The following is a 23,680-nucleotide window of genomic DNA, read 5'->3' on the forward strand; positions in this document are numbered from 1 at the left end:
TACCCAGAGGGAGAGGATAAGGGTACAATGATGATGGTAGGGTACCCAGTGCGAGGGGATAGGGGGACAATGATGATGGTAGGTTACCCAGTGCGAGGGGATAGGGGTACAATGATGATGGTAGGTTAACCAGTGTGAGGGCACAGGGGTACAATGATGATAGTAGGCTACTCTGTATGAAGGGATAGGGGGTACAGTGATGATGGTATGGTACCCAGTGTGAGAGGATGAGGATACATGGATGATAGTAGGGTACCAAGTGTGAGAGGATAAGGGTACAATGATGATAGTAGGGTACCCAGTATGAAGGGATGGGGATACATGGATGATGGTAGGGTACTCAATGTGAGGGTATGGGCGTACAATGATGATGGTAAGGTACCCAGTATGAAGAGATGGGGGTACAATGATGATGGTAGAGTACCCAGTGTGAGGGGTAGGGGTACAATGATGATGGTAGGCAGTGTTCTCCCCAGAAATTTTTTTTCAGCCGGGTGGTAGGAAGCTGTAGCCGGGTGGTAAAAAAGGGGGTGTGGCAAAACACGGCAAATTTAGTGCTCCCAGTTGTTTATGCCATGGGTATCCAGTAACCTCTTATTGTTTCAGTGTTCTACCTCCACTTGCACCTATATTTTCAGTTTTGTACCCCCACCTCAGAGAAATTGGTGTCCAAAGAAGAGAAGCAGACAGTTTCATAGGTATAGATTTGTGACAGGTAGGTATATATTTAGGGGCCCTACCCCAATGCTCCTTGCTATGTTAGTGGCCCCCGGGGTCCCCAATTTGCACTTTCAATTTAGGACTCCTAGTTGCACTTTCCTCTGAAACAGCAACCCCAAAGTTCAATTTCCATAACTTTTTACATTTGTGACCCCCATATCTTGAAATTCTATAAATCTGGGGGCCTGAAATTGTAATAACTAGTATCTATGAGGGTCCCCTGTACACCCTGAAAATTATAGGTCATTGTGACATACATATTAGGAGATATGGAGGTTTGTACACAGAGAGCTATGAGGATGCAGAATGACATGCAGACTTCACACACACTGGATACATTTCACAGGGTGAGCTCCTGCTATGAGATGGGGGCGGGACTGTCTGTGTCTCCTTCACATGAAGGCTGAACTGTGTGCTCACCTCTCATCGGCAGCATCCCTCTGAACTGATGACACAGAGCAGCTTCACTGAGATCTGTGCATCCGAGGATGAGAGCTGCCGAGGAGAGCTGGGCGGGGTATTCAAATCAGCCGGGCGGAGCAACCGGCTAAAAACCTCTGGGGAGAACTATGGTAGGGTACCCAGTGTGAGGGGATAGGGGTACAATGATGATGGTAGGGTACCCAGTGCGAGGGCATAGGGGTACAATGATGATGGTAGGGTACCCAGTATGAGGGCATATAGGTACAATGATGATGGTAGGTTACCCAGTGCGAGGGAATAGGGAAAAAAGATGATGGTAGGATAACCAGTGTGAGGGTTCAGGGGTACAATGATGATAGTAGGCTACTCCGTATGAAGGGATAAGGGGTACAGTGATGATGGCAGGGTACCCAGTGTGAGGGAATGGGGATACATGGATGATGGTAACGTACCCAGTGTGAGGGGATGGGAATACATTTGATGATGGTAGGGTACCCAGTATGAAGGGATGGGGATACATGGATGATAGGAAGGTACCCAGTGTGAGAGGATAGGGGTACAATGATGATGGTAAGGTACTCAGTATGATGTGATAGGGGTACAATGATAATGGTAGGGTAAAGAGTTTGAGGGGATAAGGGTATGATGATTATAAGAGGGTGCCCAGTATTAAGGGATGGGGGTACAATGATGGTAGGGTACCCAGTATGAAGGGATGGGGTACAATGATGATGGTAGGGTACAGGGTGTCTGAGGATGGTGGTATGATGATGATGTAGGGTACCCAGTATGAAGGGAAGGGGATACATGGATGATGGTAGGGTGCTTTGTGTGAGAGGATAGGGGTAGGATGATGATAGTAGGGTACCCAGTATGAAGGGATGGGGATACATAGATGATGGTAAGGTACCCTGTATGAATTATGGGGATACATGGAAGATGGTAGGGTGCCCTGTATAAATTATGGGGATACATGGAAGATGTGAGGGTACCCAGTATGAAGGGATTGGGATACATGGATGATGGTAGGGTACTGTAGGGTATGGTAGTGTGAGAGGATAGGGGTATAGTGATGATGATAGGTTACCCAGTATGAGGGGATGGGGGTACAATGATGATGGTTGAAGTGCAGTTTGGAGGGCAGGTAACCAGTATGGGTATCCTGTATAAATAGTCTCCTGCTTGCTAATATAATGATGCCTAGCTCTACTGCAAATTTTAAATTGAGCTCTGTCTTTATACCAAGGAATGTTTACATTTGGTTTCAGGTGTGGGTTAGAGATGCAAGGAATGGTTTTGTGGAGTTTGAGTGGAAGATGTCTAGGCATTGGATGCAGAGGATCAAGATGTTTGTTATTAATAAATGGTGAGTTCCAATCTGCTTAACACTATAATGTCCTACATTCTTTTTTTCCTAACCCTGTTCCTATGACCTCCAGACAAAACATTTTTGGGGGGATTGTATGGTAGGAGTTGTGTTTTTCCTGCTAACTGTGACTGCACTGCGGAGACAACTGGACTGGAAATTAGGAGAATGGATGAACTGGAGATAGCAAGACATGGACAATAAAAATAATCGCAGCATTGGTTCTGTTTTGCTTTTGAATTGCAGAGTGTGACCATCACTTTTTCCCTTTAGATCCCCTGTAACCAAGACGGGAAGACTTGATAAGTTCCCTGGCAGATGTTCTAGCTTTTCTCTGTTCAAAACTAATAAAATTTTCCTTTGAGTTTGGATTAAAATGTCTATATTGCCTATTTTAAAATAATTTAAACATTTTCTGTTTATACATTTACTTTTTTTATTTCAAATTACAAGTAAACATTTTATGCACCAAAGGATATGTAGCTAGCAGCTGTTTTCACTATCTCTTGCTGACTGCAATGCTGTATGAGCCTCAAAATTTGGTTGACCTGTGTGGAAAGATTGAAGAAAGTATATAGAAAATGGTTTTACACTCCCTTTATTCTGGATGTTACAACATACAGTAAATAGCACTTAATATGCTGGTCACACTATTAGGAGACAAAGGTCAGTGCCTGCTGTCTGTCCCCTGGATAGGCCTCTGTATTTGATGTTAATATGTAATTTATTACCTGATTTTAGTCTGTGAATGTCACAGAACTATCTCTCCCTTTTAAATTTTTACCCACTGATGTCCTTTGAACTTGAGGGTTGAATCAAGTTTCTATTAAATCTGTACAATGAAATTGTAAAGGTTTATCTCCTCTATAGCTCTTTACTGATGGATTATCAGTGTCATTGTTTGAGATCACTGCAGTACAAGCACTGTGCATGCAATCTGTCTGTTCTATGGAATCAGGTGTGGGGAAAAAGAGATGGAGATGCCCCATTTTATCTTCTCCATTAAAGAACAGTAGTTGACAGTTTTGTCAGTCTTATAGTGATCCAGCACAGCAATGTCAGGAGACAGCTACACTAAAAATATATATTTTCACCTGAGATGATCTAGATTGGTTGTCTTGGCTGAGGAAGGATTACTATTGGTACATCAGCTTTATGCAGAACAATGGCTCTGCTTGATTTGCACACTAGATAAAAGATCTGGGGTAATGGAAGACAATCTATTGTCTGGGTGGTAGCTATGACTTTCTTGAATGACTGCTGTCAGAAGAAGAAATGATTGGACAGGTGATAAAACCACGTGAGATCTATTTTGTTCGGTATGACTCCCTTCCTATTCTTTTGCTATTCTCATAAGAGCAGTTCTTCACCAAAATCCACAATGAAACAGAATAGGCTGTGCATGAATTCTGTTTTAAGGAAGTACTGCACACAAATTAAAATGGTATTTGTTTGCTAGGAAAGTGCATTTTAGAATTTAAAAGATTTTAGTCATTAAAGAAAACATGCACTTTCCACAATCTGTATGAGCAACATTTAACAGAATAGTCACTGAAATCACAGGAGACGGGTCACTTTCATGCACTTATAGGAAGTTTGAAACCTTACTACCCTATCAGACACCCACTGTGTTCCCTGTACATAGCTGACAGCTAATCTTCATTTTAATGTGTGGGGATCCTTATCCTTATTTTTACTCAGAACAGTAAATTACTAGAAAGCTCATGCAAAGGCTGTGCTATCATCCGGCTCAGCTCTGTGCTGAAAACTGACAATTTGTCTGGATTTCATACTAGCAACCTTTATTATGCTAAACATACACTCTTATTTTGCCTCATGGTTATTTATAATCAATTATACAATTTTTATATCAGTCTGTGTGATTCACTACAAGTATTTTATGTACAACCATTTGTTTGATTATTGTTCTAAATTACAATTGATATTATCTTATATCAAATTGAATGATCAGTCAAAAAAAGGTCATGTCCAATTAATTTTTGATTTATATTCTGCACAAATGTGCTCCAGCTGAGACTTTTTTATCAAATGGTTTCTATGGACTTGTCTGGAGTCAGGATGACACTTGGAGAAATTTATGAAAGAGCAGTGGTTTCTATGACCTGCAAAGATTATGTCTATATTTCAGGCTTCTGTTGCTTTATTAATGCAGCATCAGCTAACATTTTACTGTAGGATATATGAACACAGAGACGTGCAGTAAGCAGCTCTTATGTCTTCGCATATTTGTTCCATCACCCATTTACTGAATGTATAAACAGATACAGGGATATGCTTGGCTTCCAGTGGGAATATCTCTTATGTACAGTTAGGTCCATAAATATTTGGACAGAGACAACTTTTTTCAAATTTTGGTTCTGTACATTACCACAATTAATTTTAAATGAAACAAATCAGATGCAGTTAAACTGCAGATAAATTTTCAACTTTAATTTAGTGGGTTGAACAAAAAGATTGCATAAAAATGTGAGGAACTAAACCCTTTTTTTACACAATCACTTTATTTCAGGGGCCTAAAGTAATTGGACAAATGAAAAAGCTGAAAATAAAATGTTCATTTCTAATACTTGGTTGAAAACCCTTTGCTGGCAATGATAGCTGGTAGTCTTGAACTCATGGACATCACCAGATGCTGGGTTTTCTCCTTTTTAATTGCTCTTCCAGGCCTTTACTGCAGCGGCTTTCAGTACATGTACATTGTGTCAGTGATTGCTAGCTATCCATTCCCAGAACGTGGTGTAATTCTACCAGCATATATCATATTTCTGTTTTTTCTTTAAAAATGATCATGTGATTCGTGTTGTACTTTAGACCTCATTGCATAATTTGCAAATTCATACAACACACAAAACCTTAGTTATTTGCAATGCTCAACAAGTGCAGTGTGATTTAACAAAAGATGACAACAGGTGGGCTAACTGACCAGATTCTAGCGGAAAAAAATCAATAACTACTGACACCAACAGGACCTAGTGCAGAGGACAGTTCAGGAATTCTAGAGGTATTATATACGTATTCAGCTGTAATTTACATTGTGACTAGTGGAAGGCTTTAGTGTATTGTATGCTATGACAAGTGGGAAATAAAGTATATTGTATGCTATGATAGGTTAGCTGCAGTGTATTGTATATTGTGATAGGTTAGGGGCTGTAGTGTAATGTTTACTATCACAAGTAGGGGGGCTGTAGTGTATTGTATGCTCTGATAGGTTATTGGCTGTAGTGTATTGTATACTTTGATTGGTTAGGAACTGTAGTGTAATGTTTACTATAACAGGTGTGGGCTGTAGTGCATTGTATACTGTGATAGGTTAGGGGCTGTAGTGTAATGTTTACTATCACAAATAGGGGGTCTGTAGTGTATTGTATACTGCGATAGGTGGGGACTGTGTTGTATAGTATGCTTTGATAGGTTAGGGGCTGTAGTGTACTGTATGCTATGATAGGTTAGGGGCTGTAGTGTAAAGTTTACTATCACAGGTAAGGCGACTGTAGTGTATTGTATACTGTGATAGGTAGGGATTGTAGTGTAATGTTTACTATCACAGGGAAGGGGGCTGTAGTGTATTGTATATTGTGATAGGTTAGGGACTGTAGTGTAATGTTTACTATCACAGGTAAGGGGGCTGTAGTGTATTGTATATAGGGACTGTAGTGTAATGTTTACTATCACAGGTAAGGGGGCTGTAGTGTATTGTATACTGTGATAGGTAGGGACTGTAGTGTATTTTATATTGTGATAGGTTAGGGACTGTAGTGTAATGTTTACTATCACTGGTAAGGGGGCTGTAGTGTATTGTATACTGTGATAGGTAAGGGGCTGTAGTGTATTGTATACTGTGATAGGTTAGGGGCTGTAGTGTAATGTTTACTATCACAGGTAAGGGGGCTGTAATGTGTTTTATACTGTGATAGGTGGGGCTGTAGTGTATTGTTTACTGTGATAGGTTAGGGGCTGTAGTGTAAAGTTTACTATCACTGGTAAGGGGGCTGTAGTGTATTGTATACTGTGATAGGTAGGGACTGTAGTGTAATGTTTACTATCACAGGTAAGGGGGCTGTAGTGTATTGTATAACTGTGATAGGTAGGGACTGTAGTGTAATGTTTACTATCACAGGTAAGGGGGCTGTAGTGTATTGTATACTGTGATAGGTAGGGACTGTAGTGTATTGTAGGTTAGGGGCTGTAGTGTAATGTTTACTATCACAGGTGGGGGGGGGGGATGTGTTTTATACTGTGATAAGTGGGGGCTGTAGTGTATTGTATACTGTGATAGGTAGAGACTGTAGTGTACTGTATACTGTGATAGATGGGGCTGTAGTGTATTGTATGTTATGATAGGTTATTGGCTGTATTGTATTGTATACTTTGGTAGGTTAGAAACTGTAGTGTAATGTTTACTATAACAGGTGGGGACTGTAGTGTATTGTATGCTATGATAGGTTAGGGGCTGTAGTGTATTGTATACTGTGATAGGTTAGGGGCTGTAGTGTTATGTTTACTATCACAGGTATGGGGGTTGTAGTGTTGTATACTGTGATAGGTGGGGACAGTAGTATATTGTATACTATGAGGTTAGGGGCTGTAGTGTAATGAATGTTGAGTTCAGTTCGGAGGCTGTAATGTATTGTAAATGTGATGGGTTATGCTGTAGTGTAAGAAAACATTTTTTTGTTAGTATAGTAATTTGGGGAGGCATAAAAGTTGAAAAAAGGTCAGATCATAAAGATGTGGATGTAATACAGTAAGGAGAAGATGGCGCAAACTCCTTTTTTAAAGACAATAACTAATGCTAGTTGTTTCTTTGTTCTATTGATTTTGCTACTTTGGGTTGGGATTATCTGCAAATATTGTTCTGTGGTTTAGACTTGCATCAATAATATTGTGTAAACTTAATGACAAAGTAAAAGCAGGTTAGGATTAGCTGAAGATGGTTGCTATATGTATAAATTAGGTTAAATTAATAATTATATTGTTCATGGAAGGGTTCCCTTAAACCCACAGGCTCCATGCTTTCTATGGGAGTTTTACTGATTGTGTCAATTTTCTGTTCCCTTTTTCTGGTTGCAAGACCTCATTTTTTCATTTAGTTTGCTTCTTCTCACATTACCTGCTCACTTCATGCTTTTTATCTATTCAGGAGTGTTGGGTTACTGAAATCATGTGCTGCTTGATCCCCGCTTCTACTTTGTGCTTGACACTTCTTATTGGCTTCTGTTTGTCTGACAACGATCCTGCCCTTGATTTGAGGTCCGTTTTGCCTTCAGCAATAAGTTCCAAGAATATTACAATTTATGGCATTGTTTTTGATGCTGGCAGTACTGGTACCCGAATTCACATCTACATGTTTCATCAAAGAGCCTCAGGTGAGCATATGGCATTGCTAATAGTCGGTAATTGGTAGGAGTACAGTTTTTAACACTGGAAGAGTGTAGAGGAAACTGCTCACTGTAAAAAAGCTTGTGGGGATACAGATATTACAAGTAATGGGTTATCAATATACAGATGGTTTATCGTTTTGAAAATGGATCATCAAAATACCCATATTTCATGCAGTTTCCTTGGAAATCATTTTGTTAATCATTTTTTAATAACTCGGGAGAACATTGGGTCTTATTATTATTGATGTGTGATGATATAATTATAGATTTGTCCCATTTACAGTTCATAAACCTAAAGATGTGGCTCACCCTGGCAGTTCATAAACTGCAGATATACCCATCCTGGAAGTACATAGAGGTACACTCAGAAAGTTTTTAGATGTTATCCATCCTGGTGGTTCATAAATATACAGATGTTCTGCAGTTCACAACCATAACTCTTTTACTACATGTGAGGTGCAGATGCCCTTGTTGTTTAAAAATGTTTTTAATACCTAGAAGTAAAATTCTAGATTACGCAAATAGCTCAAATTATATATATATTATAGACGTAGAAAAATGCTAAATTTATATTCCACTATTTTATTGTCATAGATAAGACATTTAGTTGCCTCCCACCATGGCAAGGTAATTTATCATCAAATTTTTTATAACCTATCCTTGGGAATTATAACAACCAATCTGTTATTACAAATTTCTGTGTACAGATCTTCTCCAAGCCACAACAGCATCATTGCAATGAAAGGTGAAAATGCCTTCTAGCATTAATAATAATGGAATTATTTGTCTTATATTACCTATGTGTTTTTCTGACAATAAAATACTGGTTTGTACATTTAGTATTTTTGCTATATACAGTCATGTAAAAAATGAAAAGTACACCATCTTTTACCTCTAACGGTTTATGTATCGGGAGATAAAAAAAATCATCTGTTTTTTAGCAGATTCTAAATATATTTAAATTTAACCTCAGGTGTTGAACAACACACAACAGATTCTAGTAGATCCATGCCTAAGAACTGATTGACCCTTTCTGTCTGTCCATTGGTTTGCGGGTGGTAAGCTAAGAATTCCCCAGAAAGGTCCAGGGATTTGCAGAAGCCTTTCCAGAAACGTGAAGTAAATTGTACACCAGGATCAGAGACGATATGAGTGGGCATGCCTTGAAGTCTAAAAATTTCTTGAATAAAGACTGGCACCAGTGCTGTTGCCGATGGTAAAGCTGGAAAAAGTACAGAATGGGCCATTTTAGAAAACTGATCCACAACCACCCAAAACAAAGTACAGCCATCAGAAGGAGGAAGATCAGTGATGAAATCCATGGACAGGTGACACCAAGGCTCCTTGGGAATGGGCAGAGGTTAGAAGCGGTCCTGCTGGGGCACAGGTAGATGACTTGTTCTGAGCACAGACTGCACAGGCCTTTATAAAGTCAGTCACATCCTTACAAAGGTTCTGTGAACACCCGGATAACCAGAAAGTTTTGAGTCATGTGCCCAACGTGGTATTTTGAGGCTGCTCCAAAGTTTTACCCGGAGGGATAGCAGATTCCTGGATAGAGGTTAAGGCCAAAATGCGGGCTGGAGGGATGATAAACTCTGCCTCTGCAACAGTCTCGGAATCCTGTAGATCCAAAAGAGCGAGAAAGCGCATCTGCTTGGGAGTGGGTGGAACCAGGTTTAAAAGTAATCACAAAATCAAAAAGAGAAAAAAATAATGACCAATGGGCTTGCTGTGAGTTAAGACGGCGAGCAGACTGCAGATACTGAAGGTTTTTGTGATCAGTAAAAATAGTGATCTTGTGAGGGGAACCCTCTAAAAGGTAACGCCATTCTTCCAAGGCTAGTTTGATAGCTAAAAGTTCTCTGTCTCAGATAGAATGATTCTTTTCTGCTGGGGAAAACTTCTTAGAAAAGAATGCACATGGGGGTCTGAAAGAGAAGAGCCCCCACTCCAACACAGGAGGCATCAACCTCAACAGAAAAGGGTTGGACAGGTCTGGCCTAACCAGAGCAGGGCCAGAACAGAAAGCTTGTGTCAGAGCATAAAAGGCCTCAATAGCCTCAGAGGGCCAGTTCTTGGGGTCAGCATCCTTCCGTGTCCGGGCAGTGATTAGAGCTACCAGCGTGGAGTAATTTCTAATGAATTGCCGGTAGTAGTTAGTGAAACCCAGGAACCAATAAGTGGCTTTTAGGCCGCAGGGTAGTGGCCAGTTAGTAATAGCCGAAACCTTTTCAGGATCTATAGAGAGACCCTCTTTGGATAAAATGTAGGCCAGAAAGGGCACCTTGGGAATTTCAAACAGGCACTGCTCAGCCTTTGCATAGAGTCCATTGTCTCAGAGTCTTTGTAGGACCAGGCAGACATGCTGTCTGTGTGAGGCCTAATCGGTAAAAAATCAGGGTCTCATCCAGATAGATTACAACACAGATGTAAATCAGGTCACAGAATACCTTGTTGACAAAGTGTTGGAAGACAGCCCGGGCATTGAAGAAACTGAAGGGCATCACAAGATATTCATAATGCCCATCCCTGGTATTAAATGCTGTCTTACATTCGTCCCCCTCCTTGATCCGAGTTAGGTTATAGGCTCCTTGGAGGTCCAGTTTGGCTGAAGACCTGGGCACCACGGAGACGGTCAAAAAGCTCGGGGATAAGCGGCAGCTGGTATTGGCTCTTCACCGTGATGGCGTTCAGGCCGCGATAGTCAATGCAGGGGCTGGAGAGTCCCATCTTTGTTCTGGACGAAGAAGAATCCTGCACCAGCAGGGGAAGTAGACTTGTGAATAAATCCTCGCTGCAGGTTTTCCTTCATGTATTCACTCATGGCCATGGTCTCTGGAAAACTGAGGGGGTATACCTGACCTGCTGCTCTTTGGAAAATTACTGAGTAGGGATGGATGGAGCAACCTCCAACATGGGGAGAGTGAGAGGCTTGAGAGTCTTGAGCTTAGTCAAACACTGGAAGTGGCATAAGGGGCCCCAAGCCAATACCTCTGGAGTGGACCAATCTAACACTGGGGAGTGTTGAAGCCATGTGAGGTCCAGAATGACTGCAGAGGTGGCCTGAGGAAGCACAAGAAAAGTTATAGTCTCGTGATGTAGCACACCAATGGACATTTTTATAGGTCTAGTCTGAAAGCCAATAAGTGCACATAACAGGAGAGTACCATCCACCGCAGAGATTCGCATAGGCTGTGATAATGGCTCCATAGGCCAGCAACATTTCTTGAGGAGGTAGGCAGAAATGAAATTTCCAGCTGCTCCAGAGTCAATGAAGGCCTCAAGTCAAGTGTGGAGTTGTTGTGAAATTGGATGGCTATAGAGGGGAGAGAAGAGTGATCTAGCATGCCCCCTTCAGATCATGCTAGGCGCTGAAGTTTCCCGGCCTCTGTGGGCAAGATTTGATAACATTTCCCTTCTGTCCGCAGTACAGGCAGAGACCAGAGTAGAGGCGCCGGGTCCTCTCCTCTTGGGATAGCCTTGATCAGCCTAGTTGCATTGGTTCTTCAGAGACGGGGGGAACAGGGGAGGCTGGAGTTTGCGTCGGCTGCTGAAAGGATGGTGCCAGTCGCCGGACGAAGGCTTTGCGTGGGCGAGATTTCTCCTGGAAACGCTCTTGGAAGCATATGTCTATCTGGATGGCCAAGGAGATCAGATCATCTGGAGACGAGGGAATCTCCCGACCAGCCAACTCATCCTTTACATGGTCAGAAAGACCTTGCCAGAAGGTAGCGTGGAGCGCCTCATTGTTCCAAGCGAGTTCAGCTGCCAAGGCTCTAAACTATTGCATACTGTTTCAGTTTCTTTATTAGTTTTCATTTTAATCATACAAAAAAACAAGCCAACATAAAATGTGTCATAAATTGTTCAAATTCCAACAGAATATAACAAAACAGTATAACATCTATACAACACAATCTTAAAATTTCTTTAATTATATATGTCTATCCTGACTTTTAATATTTCTGAATTCTGGTTACTGTTTAATTAGTATCTCATTACACAGTATACTCCTAGTTGGTTCATCTTTTTATTGTCGACTGTTTCCCCACTCCCACCCCCTTAATATATTCCTTAGTGACAAAATTATCTACTATAATCCTTTACCTATTGTCTCACTTAAAACAAATGTGTAATTAATTTAGTAATAAGAGGAGAAAAAAGGATTAATACCTTTCCCTCCATTACAACATATTTATATAGACGCTTCTTCTATTTAGTGATTCCATCCTAAAAGGAAAAAAAATCATCCAAATCATATTTAAATTGGTGTAATTGGTGTAATTAGTGTAATATCTCTTAGTGATATATATGGAAAGAGAGGAAAGAGCCTTCCATACTTCATCTTTTAACAATTATTCATTCCATGTTGTTTCAATCTTGATTACTCCCTTAGTCTTAGGAATAGAATAAGGGTTTACCTTTCTTTTCCACTTTATCTTATGCTGGTAACACTGCGTATTTTCCTATTATTTTTTTTTTTTTGCCACTCAGTTAAACAAGACATATATACTTAAATATTCTTAACAAATTACATATAACATCGACAACCACTAAAACACAAAGACCAAGGAGGAGGGGGGACGGGGGGCAGGCCAGCTGACAGTCCCACATAAGAAAAGGGAACATATATTAACCCCCCTAGCGTTCTAATTCTGTAATTTTTTGATGCAAAAAGTGATCCTATTTTTTTTGCATAGAAATTTTTGTTTATATTGTGGGCTTGTAATTCTTAGGATTAACTCCCAGGTATGATAATTATATTTACGGGATCCTGCGATCGCCGCTGGACCGCGGGTATCAGGTAAGGGGGACCCCCAAAGGTACCCCGAGTGTGACTCGGGATTACCGCTTTTTGCAATTTTTCCGGCCCCGAGTCACACTCGGGAACACCCCTTAGGGGGTTAAAACCTACCTAATCAATAATGAAAGTATTTGGTCAACATTGACAGATCCCAGCCGTTATTCATATATTGCTCAATCCATGGTGACCATAACTTTTGAAATTTAGGAACTGAAGCAGTCGATATCGCTCTCATCTTTTCATTCACAAGGAACCAGGACATTTTATTTTTAACTTGTTGCACATGCTTTAGCCAAAACCATTTTGGCTGAAGTGAACAGATACATTAACAATTTAAATTGAACATTAGTACAGAACAATAGTTTCAAACACAGAAGGGCCTCTGCCGTTTTTTTAGAAAATGCGCAACCCATTAAAGTATGAGCTATTTGATATACTGTTGTCCAAAATTTTCCTATTTTAGGACACTCCCACCAAATGTGATAGAGCGTTCCTGCTGTATTACATCCCCTAAAGCATTTACCCCTACAGGTCAGCTGAAACTTAGCAAGCCTAGATGGAACCATGTACCATCTTAACATTAGTTTATATTTAGTTTCTACCGCTGAACGTTAATGCTACTATGGGCCACCGTAGACCATATCTGATTCCAATGTTCCTGTTCCAATGACATGCCCAGGTCTGCCTCCCATTTGGATATATAAGATGGTATTGCCATACTTGTTTGAATTAAAGTATTATACAGAGCCGATAAAACTCCTTTTAACTTTACATTCAGTACACACAGTCTCTCAAACCAGGTCATATTATAAGTTCCAGCAGCTAATCTCAGTCTAGATTGTATAAAATGTCAGATCTGAAGATACCTAAAGAGTTCCTCAGGTAGGGCTCCAATTTTTTCTCTAATCTCACTAAAAGAAAGAATCCCTGCCAAGTTAGTAAAATTACAAATTCTATATAGGTCCTTTTCTACCCGCCAGGAGAAACACCTCGGTTTCTCTAGACCAGGAGGAAACAACGGGTTCCCAATTATAGAGCTTACTGGGCTATGACCAGACATAAGGCGCCCCGTATACTTAGTAGAATCCCATATTTTTAATGTCTCAATATTGGGTTGGTAATTTGGCGCCGTTGTACCTCTGGAATCCAGAGTAATGCTTCTACTGATATTGGTGCCACCACTGTTTTCTCAATGAAAACCCATTAAGGAATATTTTTTTGGGCATGATATTGTAAAAAGGGAGTAACTTGGGCAGCCTTATAATATGAACTCAAATGCGGCAACGATAGGCCGCCCAAATTCCTAGATCGATATAAAGTATGTCTAGGGACTCGTGGGCGTTTTGCCCCGCAAATATATTTTAACATTTTACTTTATAGCATTTTTTTTTTTTTGAAATTGTATTTTTATTGAAATTGTTCAATGGGGTACAGAAAAAAGAAGAGAGGGACGTAAATAAGGGGGGGTGGTAACACTTCTGAAATGCATCAAAAACAAATCCCAGAATCTAACCATAACATCATACCACAACAATTACACAAGGAATAAAAGTCTTTTATACAACTTGAAAAACAGAGGTGAAGAAAATATGACCAGGATCATATATCTGTCTCAATTTAAAGGACGAGCCCGCAGGCATCAGAAAGACAAATTAGTGTAGTGATGGTCCCATGCCTCCCATACCGTCTCAAATTTGACCAAGGTGTCCCTGATAAGTGCCGTAAGGTATTCCATAAGGCGGATCTCTTGGATCCGTGTGTATAAGTCCTCCAGGGAGGGGGGCAGTGTTGATTTCCATCTAGAGGCTATCAGTGTCCGGGCTGCAACCAGGATGTGGGACACCAGTTTACGAGACCCCAAAAGATGATAGAGAGGGTCCAACGGTATATGTTGTTGGATCACCGTAGATATCAGATCATTAACTCGTGACCAATACGGTTGAATGAGGGGGCAAAACCAAAATATGTGTTCTATCGTACCACGATGGGCCTCACACCTCCAACACATAGGATCAACTGTAGAAAACAGACGGTGAAGCACCGCTGGCGTATGATACCACCGTATCACAATTTTATACAGGTTCTCTTTATACAAGGCGCAAATAGAACTTTTATGCGCAGCCTCCCAAATGTCTAGCCAATCTTCAGATGTTAGAGACTGGCCAAGGATTGCCTCCCATTTGAGCATGTAATTAAATTTAGATGAGCCTGCCTGTGTAGAGACATGCAGAAGGCGGTAAATGGAGGAAATTGCTCCCTTGGTACAAGGGCCCTCCATACACAGTCTCTCAAAAGCCGAAAGGGCCTGGAAGGTAGCTGAGGGTTGTAAAGACATAGCGTAATGCCGTATTTGTAGAAAGGCATAGAAAGAGGTCCGAGGCAAATCAAATTTATCCATTAACTCTGTAAAGGAAAGTAGCCTCCGCTCAACTGGATGTAGGATATGTCTAATCTGATACAAACCCCTTTCCCTCCAAGGACCAGCCATCGAACTCGAAAGGCTATCAGGCATTTGCGGGTTAAAGATTATGGAGGTTAACCGCGATGGAGTAGATGCTAAATCATATTTGGTTTTGCAAGCTCTCCAGAGGTTCCTCGTGAAGACCATAGGCCCCGTCAAGTCCGAGTCCCTCAGTAGCAAGGAGGAGCTCCACAACATAGCATTAGGATGAGCAGGGGCTACCCATTCCGTCTCCAACTCTACACAAATACTAGGAGAAGATGGGGAGGTCCACTGCAAAATATGCCTTAAATGGGCCGCCTGATAATACTTATAAACATCTGGCGCCCCCAATCCTCCAATCTCTCTGGGAGAACATACAATATGTTGAGCTACTCTATGTCTTTTATAGGCCCAGATAAACTGTGGAAACTCCGTTTGGACTCTTTTCAGAGCTGGAGGCGGCACCTTAACTGGTAGCATCTCAAAAAGAAAGTGCAATTTGGGGAGGAGCATCATTTTAACTGAGGCAATTCTCCCTAGCAACGACAGCGGGTGCATCCGCCACTTACTCAAATAATTAGTCACCTCCCGAAACAATGGGGGGAAGTTGCAGGAGTATAATTGAGCATAAGTGGGGGTAATACATGTCCCTAGATAGCGGAGGGAATGTTCCTGCCAGATAAAGGCAAAAGGGGCACGCAAGGACTGCAAATCCAGTGTGGGGATATGAAGCGGCAAAGCTTCTGATTTAGATGAATTAATCTTAAATCCTGCCACTTCACCATACATCCTCAGCTCGCTCCACAAATTGGGAAGAGAAACAAGCGGTTGGGATAAAGTCAAAAGGATATCATCCGCATATAAAGAAAGCCTATATTCTTTCCCTCTCACAGGAATCCCGTGTATATTGGGATTGGAGCGGATATAGGCCGCCAAAGGCTCCATACACAAGACAAAAAGCAGGGGCGACAAAGGGCAACCCTGCCTCGTTCCGTTTTTAATGGGGAACAAAGCGGAGGAAGCATGGGGAAGCTTAACTGAGGCCGATGGAGCCATGTACAGGGACTTAATTGCCCTCACAAAGGGTCCCGTGAAACCCATTCTGTGCAAGGTAGAGAAAGGGCCTTTTCGGCGTCCAAACTAAGAATCAAGGAAGGGGATTTCCGCTTATTAATAATATATTATTAATTACCCTCCTGGTATTATCCCCAACCTGTCTGAATGGAATAAAACCTGTTTGATCCCCATGTACAAGAGCCGGGAGAAACCTAGACAATCTAGTAGCTAATATTTTGGTGAAAATTTTTCAGTCTGAGTTTGAAAGGGCTATCGGTCTATAATTTGAGCACTCTAAGTGATCTTTGTCCGGTTTTGGTATCACTGTGATGTGGGACATCAACATTGAGGGAGGGACCGGTTTGCCTTTCATAAAATCATTAAAGACCTGGAGGAGATGTGAGGAGAGTTCCGGCAAAAATGTTTTATAATATAAATAGGGCAAGCCGTCCGGACCTGGGGCTTTAGAGGATGGAAGATGAGATATAGTTGTCTCAAGTTCCTCCTCCGTGATGGGGGCATTAAGATGCTCTAGGTATTCGGGTTTAATCCTGGGGAGGTCAACTCGCGCCAGGAATGATTCAATATTAGGCTCCAAGGATCTACCCAGGAGGGCCTGGGCATTGTGGACCTTTTGATACAATTGTGAGTAAAAAGCTTCAAAACAGGAGGCAATTTGTTGGGGATCATAGCACACCAACCCGTTTTTATCCTTGATAGCCCCAGGAGAGGACTGCAACCGTCCATCCCTCAGCTTACGGGCAAGCAGCGAATCCGCTTTGTTACCCTTAAAATAATATTGCTGTCGGGTTCGCTGCATCTGCCAACCAACTGTCCTAAGCTCTAGGGCTCGTAGTTTAGATCGGAGAGTGGTTATTTTCCTCAGGAGACCCAAGGACGGTTGTGATGCATATTTCGCCTCAGCAGTCCTTAAGGCCCGTGTCGTAATCAAACGTTGCAAGTTAGAGTCCCTTTTCAACCTGGACCCCAGAGCAATACAATGACCCCTGAATACTGCTTTATGTGCCTCCCACAGCTTGGAAGAATGCGCAACTGAGCCCGCATTCTCCCGGAAAAAAGATTTTAAAGTGGTGGATAAGGAGGACTTGGTTTCTGGGTTTTTAGCCAAATATTCATTCAGCCGCCAATGGCAGATTCTCGTTGAAGCAAGAGAGAGGGTCACTTCTAAAGTAATGGGAGCATGGTCAGACCAGGTGATTGGGTTGACCTCCGTGGAAATACTATTCCTCAGGAGAGGGAGATTAGTAAATAAATAGTCAATACGGGTGTGTGTACCATGTGGTGGGGAAAAGAAGGAGAACTGCCTCCCAGATGGGTGTTGAATCCTCCAATTATCATGGTGATGGTGATACCGTCTGATCAATTGTCTAAACACCCGGGATTGACTGATCACTTGCGCTGGGGGTTTGGACTGGAGTAGGGTATGTCTATCTTGAGCAGGTGAGAAGACCAAATTAAAGTCACCTCCCACAATCAAATATGTGTGATCAAGGAGGGACAAAACCTTGCTGAGAAATTGAGTCTGGCCGTTATTAGGGGCATAAACATTACAAAGCGTGATAGTCGCACCTTGTATATTCCCATTCAAAATAAGGTATCTCCCTTCAGCATCAAGTATAGATTTAGTGAGTACAAAATGAAGTGAATCCTTCAGGAGGATGGCTACTCCGGCCTTTTTCTTACAAGGGGAGTTGGCCAAATAAGACTGCTGATAAATTCTGGAGGAAAAACCCAACGAGCCCGTATTATCAAAATGGGTCTCCTGTAGGAATATAATATCAGGGGATAACCGTTTAAATTCCTGTAGGGCTAGCTTTATTTTTTTATTAGAATTTAGCCCCCGGACATTAAAGGACAAAATCTTAGCAGCCATTTAGACAAAAAGGAGACCTGGACATCGCTGATAGAATCCCCTCTGTACTGGCATGTCTTGGTAGAATCCGGCGAGAAAATCTGCAAAACCACCCACCAACATACATAAGGTTACATGGAAAAAAGAGAGAGGGAGAAAGAAAAAAGGGACATATAACCACATAACAAAAAAAAATACATATAGAAAACCAAATGGTGAAAGCAAACCAGTGAATTAACAATCACCTAACAGCGAAAGGACAGGGATCAGCATCCGCTGGTCCCTGCCCACCCCTTAGTGCAAGCAGGAAACAACCTTGTAAAGCGGATGCACATCTCCATCCAAAGGGACCATAGACCCAAAGGGCAAGCAGATAAAAACCAAAAATCTCCATGACTAACATCAAAAGATCAGCCGACGCCGGCCAACAGCAGTGTCAAGCCACCGGGGTGAGCCCGAGACCCCCCCGGCAATTGCCGGAGGACATCCCGAGCCCCCCCCAGGACTATAGCTAGCTCGGGCATTCCAGTAGGTAAGGCACATAAACAATATAAATTCAGTGTAGCAGGGAAAACCTTTTACACCGTCAACCAAGGTTAAGAATCTGAGAACAGGTGATCCCCAAAAAAAGAGAAATAAGAAATCATCAAGGCATAGTGAAAAAACATTATAGTGCAATATAACAAAGAGTCAGGTAAACATAACAGTTCATGTTCCTGACAATATAAAGGCACCACACAGTATGGTTGACTGCGATTACTATGGAGTAAGGCAGAAGATCTGCCAGCTGGAGGAGTAGACTCTCGCCGACTAGTACCGGATTTCCTCTTGGAGACTACTGGTTGCCATGGTGGGGAGCGGGGACGCCCCGGGTCCTCTCTCTCCCATCCCGGCAGATGCGGGCATGTTATCCTCAAATCTTTACAAAAGGAATTTAAGTCCTCAGGGGACCGTAATGTAACAGTCCTGCCCTCATGGCGCACCGAGAGACTGAAAGGGAAACCCCACCGATATGGGATACGGCCATCTCTTAGGACAGTCAGTAATGGTTGAAGAAGGCGGCGTTGTTGCAGTGTATGCCAGGACAAGTCCTGAAACAGCTGGAGAGGGGCCCCATCAAATTCGAGATTACGCATGTTTCTGGAGGTAGCCATGATTTCATCTTTCAGGTCCACATCTATCAATTGGCAGATAACATCTCTAGGTCTGGTGGCAGTCCCCGGTTGCTTGGATGTTCGAAAGGCTCTATGAATTTGCACCTCACGGGGGGCTAATCGCCCCTGGACCCGCGCAAAGAAAGCTTGTAGAACTGGTTTAAGATCACTATCATGGGTGGCCTCAGGTCAACCTCGCACTCTAATATTATTCCTACGGGATTTGTTATCCATATCTTCCAGTAAAAGCTGAAGTTCTCTTATCTTTTGATCGTGTCCCTCAGCTTTATGGGAGAGCGCGGTAATGTCCTCGTTAGCATGGTGGACAGTGTCATCCAGGTCATCAACTCGACCAGCCAGAGATTGCAGGTCAGCACGCAGTGCCCCAATTTCAGTGCGACAAGTGGCCTGCACATCCGCCACTAGTTTATGAAAATCATCTTTAGTTGGCAGAGATTGTAGGTACTGAAGCCATGAGGGATTAGAACAAGCGCCTTGTGGAGCAAATCCCTCTTCCCCCCACTGCGGAGGACTAAAGAGGGCCTTGTGCCCTGTGACTCTATCAGCCTTCCAATGTCCAGCAGCAACAGGGGTGCCATCCCTGGGATCTGGAGATAATGTGGGCGTGTCCTGATTGAGCCCCTTCAGAGATTGTGCAGGGGGATCGTCTTGGGTGGGTAAAACAGTCCCCCCTTGTACTGATTGTTGTGTGGCCCCATCCCCCCTTGAGGAGGCCGCAGGGGAGCAAGATCCCCTTGTGTGCACGGGTGGACTCACCGGTTCTGGTGTCGGGGACCTGGAGCCACGGGAGGAAGACAGCTCCGATTCCTCTCCGGCTGTGGAATGCGCCGCCGGTTGTGCGTCCCCGTCATCTGGCGCAGGCGGCTGAATCCTCTCTCCTCGCCACCACATGTGCGGGGAGGGAGTCGGTGCCATCTTGCCCGAGGCGGGGGGTGCCGGCAAGGAATCCGGAATATAAGCCCTAATTGAGGGCTGTGCAGAGTTCTGAAGCGGTGCTGGGGTAGAGGGGAACCTCCCCACTCTAGCCTTCTTTTACTTGCCCATGGATGGGTGAGAGAATGCCCGATTTGTAGTAGATTGTGGCCGGCGTCCTCGGAGCTCCCGAGCTATACAGCCATCACGCTCGCCGGTCAGGCCACGCCCCCCTTTATAGCATTTTTAATACATGGTTAGCATAGCTAATAGAAGAACTCTCATAGGATATAGGAACTTTGGTAACCAGGACATCTTTATGGAGCTATACGGCCCAACCATGAGATTTGATAGCGTTTCCATGTTTCCAATAAACTTATCAGGTGTTTCACCAAATCAGGGATTTTAATGCTAAGTCTTTTTGACTCCCATTGACAGGGAAAGGATTCTTTAGGCAATTTTACCACTTCCATTGATTACATTTTGAGCTATTTACCTGGAGCCCTGAGAAGGCCTAAAAACCTTCCATTACCTTCATCAAATTGGGCAAAGTTACCATGGGGTTCGTCAGACTAAGGAGAATATCATCTGCAAAAAGGCAGAGTTTGTGTTGTTCCCTGTTTATCTCTACACCCTGAATGTAAACATTATTTTGAATAGCTATAGCCAGGGGTTCTACTGCATGCAAAAAGCAGTGGCGACAGTGGGCAACCCTGCCTGGTGCCCCTGCCTATAGAGAAACGTTCTAAACGATAGCCCATATATTGTATAAATGCCTTAGGGGAATCATACAGTGAGGATACCCATTTACAAAAGTTCTCTCCAAAGCCCTATTTGTTTAATAGTGATATAAGATATGGCCAGTATACTTAGTCAAACGTTTTGCTTATATCCCAGCTCAGCAAAAAAGCTGATGTCTTATTTTGTTTAGCTTGTTGGAATAAATGCAATATCCTCCGTGTGTTGTCTCCCGCTTGCCGTCTGGGTATAAAGCCTGTTTGGTCAGCCGACAATAAGTCGCCTAAGTATCTTCCAATCAGGCTGCCAAGATTGTCGCCCGAATCTTTGCGTCCAGATTAAGAAGAGAAATCAGCCTATAACTAGACCAATTCATTGCATCAGTAGAAGGGTTTGGTAACATACAGATGGCTACTTTCAACATGCTGGAATCAAGGGCTTCCCCCTTCAAAATCCCATTAAATGTCTCCACCAGGTAAGGTCCTAATATTTGCTGGTATTTTTTTTTAATATACTGCCGTGAACCCATCAGGTCCTGGTCTCTTATTGGGTTTAGGATCCCCAATAGCTTTGGTCACTTCCAACAAAGTAATAGGGGCTTCCATAATTTCCAGTCTACTAGCATTACTTTTTGGAAGGTTTATAGACTAAAAAATAGTTTCCAAAGCTCTCTTATCAAAAGAACGTGGGGTTTGGTACAGTTTTTGCAGATGTTTATAAAATTCCTGCAATATATACATTGGATTACTAGTGGGTCCAATCTCATTGACCCTAAGTCTATAGGTATTTGGGTGTCTTTCCCTATTTGCCAATAATGTATGCATTTTATTACTGTATCTATAAAATTTATTATTTGACCATCTCAATGTGTTCTCAGCGATAGATGCTGTACAAAGATTCAATTGTGTACGAGCCTCCTCCATTTGTCATCTTATACTCTTATTTAATGAAGCTTTGTACTGTGTACGCAACTCTTCATATTTGGATTCTAACTCCATTACCCTTGCCCTACCTTTCTTTTTAATCTGTATGAGCCGTCCCCTTACCACCATCTTATGCGCTGCCAATAGCATAACAGGTGATATCATGGGTTGTTGGTTTAATGAAAAGTACTCAACCAAAATCCCTTGTACTTTTTAGTCCACTTAAGGGTTACTGAGCAAAGAGTCATCTAACATCTAAACATATCAGGCTTAGGAAAAAGGGAAGACATCATAGCCCAAACTGCGTCATGGTCTGACCATGAGACTGCCAAAATAGCACAAGATAAAACCAAAGGCAATCCTTTTTGATGTATTAAAATATGGTCAATACGGGTAAATAATTGATGAGGATGAGAAAAATATGTATACTCCATTTCTTTAGGGCGTAATTCCCTCCACTCATCTGACAGCATTTCAGATTTCCAGATACAACAGAATCCATGTTTTTTTCTTGTCCATACTTGGTATTAGTGGAACATTGGTATCACCACACATCATCAAATAGCCCTGCGTATTTTTGCGCAACAAAGTCATCAGCTGTTCAAAAAAAAATGCAATTTATTATCATTTGGAGCATAGTAGGACACCAATGTCACTTTGGTGTCATTTAATGTTCCAACCAATATTAAGTATCGACCATCTTCATCCACCACCTTTCTGTCCAATTAAATTGACACTGTTTTCCTAAAGCCAATAAGCACCCCTCTACGTTTTACTCAGGCATTTAAGTGAATCTGTGGCCTTACGCTCCTTAGTCCTCTTTTGCTGGTGTACTTTGGATATTCATGATATTGAAGGATTAGGATTTTCCACATGGCCTGATTTCTCATATTGATCACAGGCATAAAGTCCCATTTCCTGCAACTGATTTCTAGCGAAGAGATAGCTTGTAACTCACCCCCATATGTAAGTAACAATTTGAAGGGGAAGCCCCGTCTATAAGAGATCTGCTGGTTCTGTAGAATCTGAAGAAATGGTTTCATCTCTCTGCTTCGCAATATCGTTGGTAATATTGACCTTGAAAAGTGAGGGGTTCCTTCTTTCTGGCTGCCTTCATTATCGCATCTTTAACATAAGGGTAATGCAATTTAACCACGTTAATCCTTGGTGGACCATCAACTTTTGGTTTTACTAATGTGCGGTGTGCACGATCCAATTCTAACTTTTCCACCGCTATCTCAGGACATATTTCACTAAAAAGGGCAGTCACTGTTGTATTGAGATCGATTATGCTTTCTGGTAAGCCACGTATACGGAGGTTAGAGCGGCAGGCCCTATTCTCATAGTCCTCCATCTTATGATGTAAAAGCTGCACCTCTTGTTTCAAATACTCAATATCCTCTTCATGCCCCTCTAGGACAGTGGTAACATCATATACTCGCCCCTCTAGTTGTACTGTACGTTGGCCCAACTCTCTTAGCTCCTTTGTAAAATGCTCTGTATATTTCTTAGTAGTCCTTTCAAATGCCGTATGTAACATTACTGAATCTGAGAACTGTTCAACTGATGCTGGTGTTGAGGGCAGGCTTCCTGTATACATCTCTGGTTCACTAGAGCACATGTGAGGAGAGGAATCCGCCATCTTGGCTTTACTGCATGTTGAAGCTGCCTGTGTTATCACACGCTGCTGCCTACTCTTACTGTAAGTCGGCATCTGCGTTCTCCTACCGCAAGCCTCTGCTCCTCACTCAGGAAGCCTCCCGGAGCCAGAACCGCCGCCTGATGTGCCCGCTACAGTCTTGTTTGTCCCGGTTTAGAGCAGAGCTGGCTCAGGACTCTAAC

At 42.4% G+C, this 23,680-nt stretch overlaps 1 protein-coding gene across 4 annotated transcripts in view; it reads left to right on the plus strand.

The window, feature by feature from the left end:
• ENTPD5 (ectonucleoside triphosphate diphosphohydrolase 5 (inactive)) overlaps positions 1 to 23,680 on the plus strand; it is a 38,450-nt gene that overhangs the window by 1,801 nt on the left and 12,969 nt on the right. Inside the window, exons 1-2 of one of the 4 annotated variants that reach the window (XM_072428273.1) lie at positions 5,373 to 5,531; positions 7,671 to 7,896. In XM_072428273.1, coding sequence (XP_072284374.1) covers positions 7,692 to 7,896 — 205 coding nt within the window. In that variant the 5' untranslated portion in view covers positions 5,373 to 5,531; positions 7,671 to 7,691. Of the gene's footprint in view, positions 1 to 2,411; positions 2,510 to 5,372; positions 5,532 to 7,670; positions 7,897 to 23,680 lie in introns of those variants that run through there. The other 3 variants (XM_072428274.1, XM_072428275.1, XM_072428276.1) reach the window with 3 other exon arrangements.

The sequence above is a fragment of the Pyxicephalus adspersus genome, chromosome 12 (genome assembly GCF_032062135.1).
Source record: "Pyxicephalus adspersus chromosome 12, UCB_Pads_2.0, whole genome shotgun sequence".
Classification (NCBI taxonomy): Eukaryota; Metazoa; Chordata; class Amphibia; order Anura; family Pyxicephalidae; genus Pyxicephalus; species Pyxicephalus adspersus.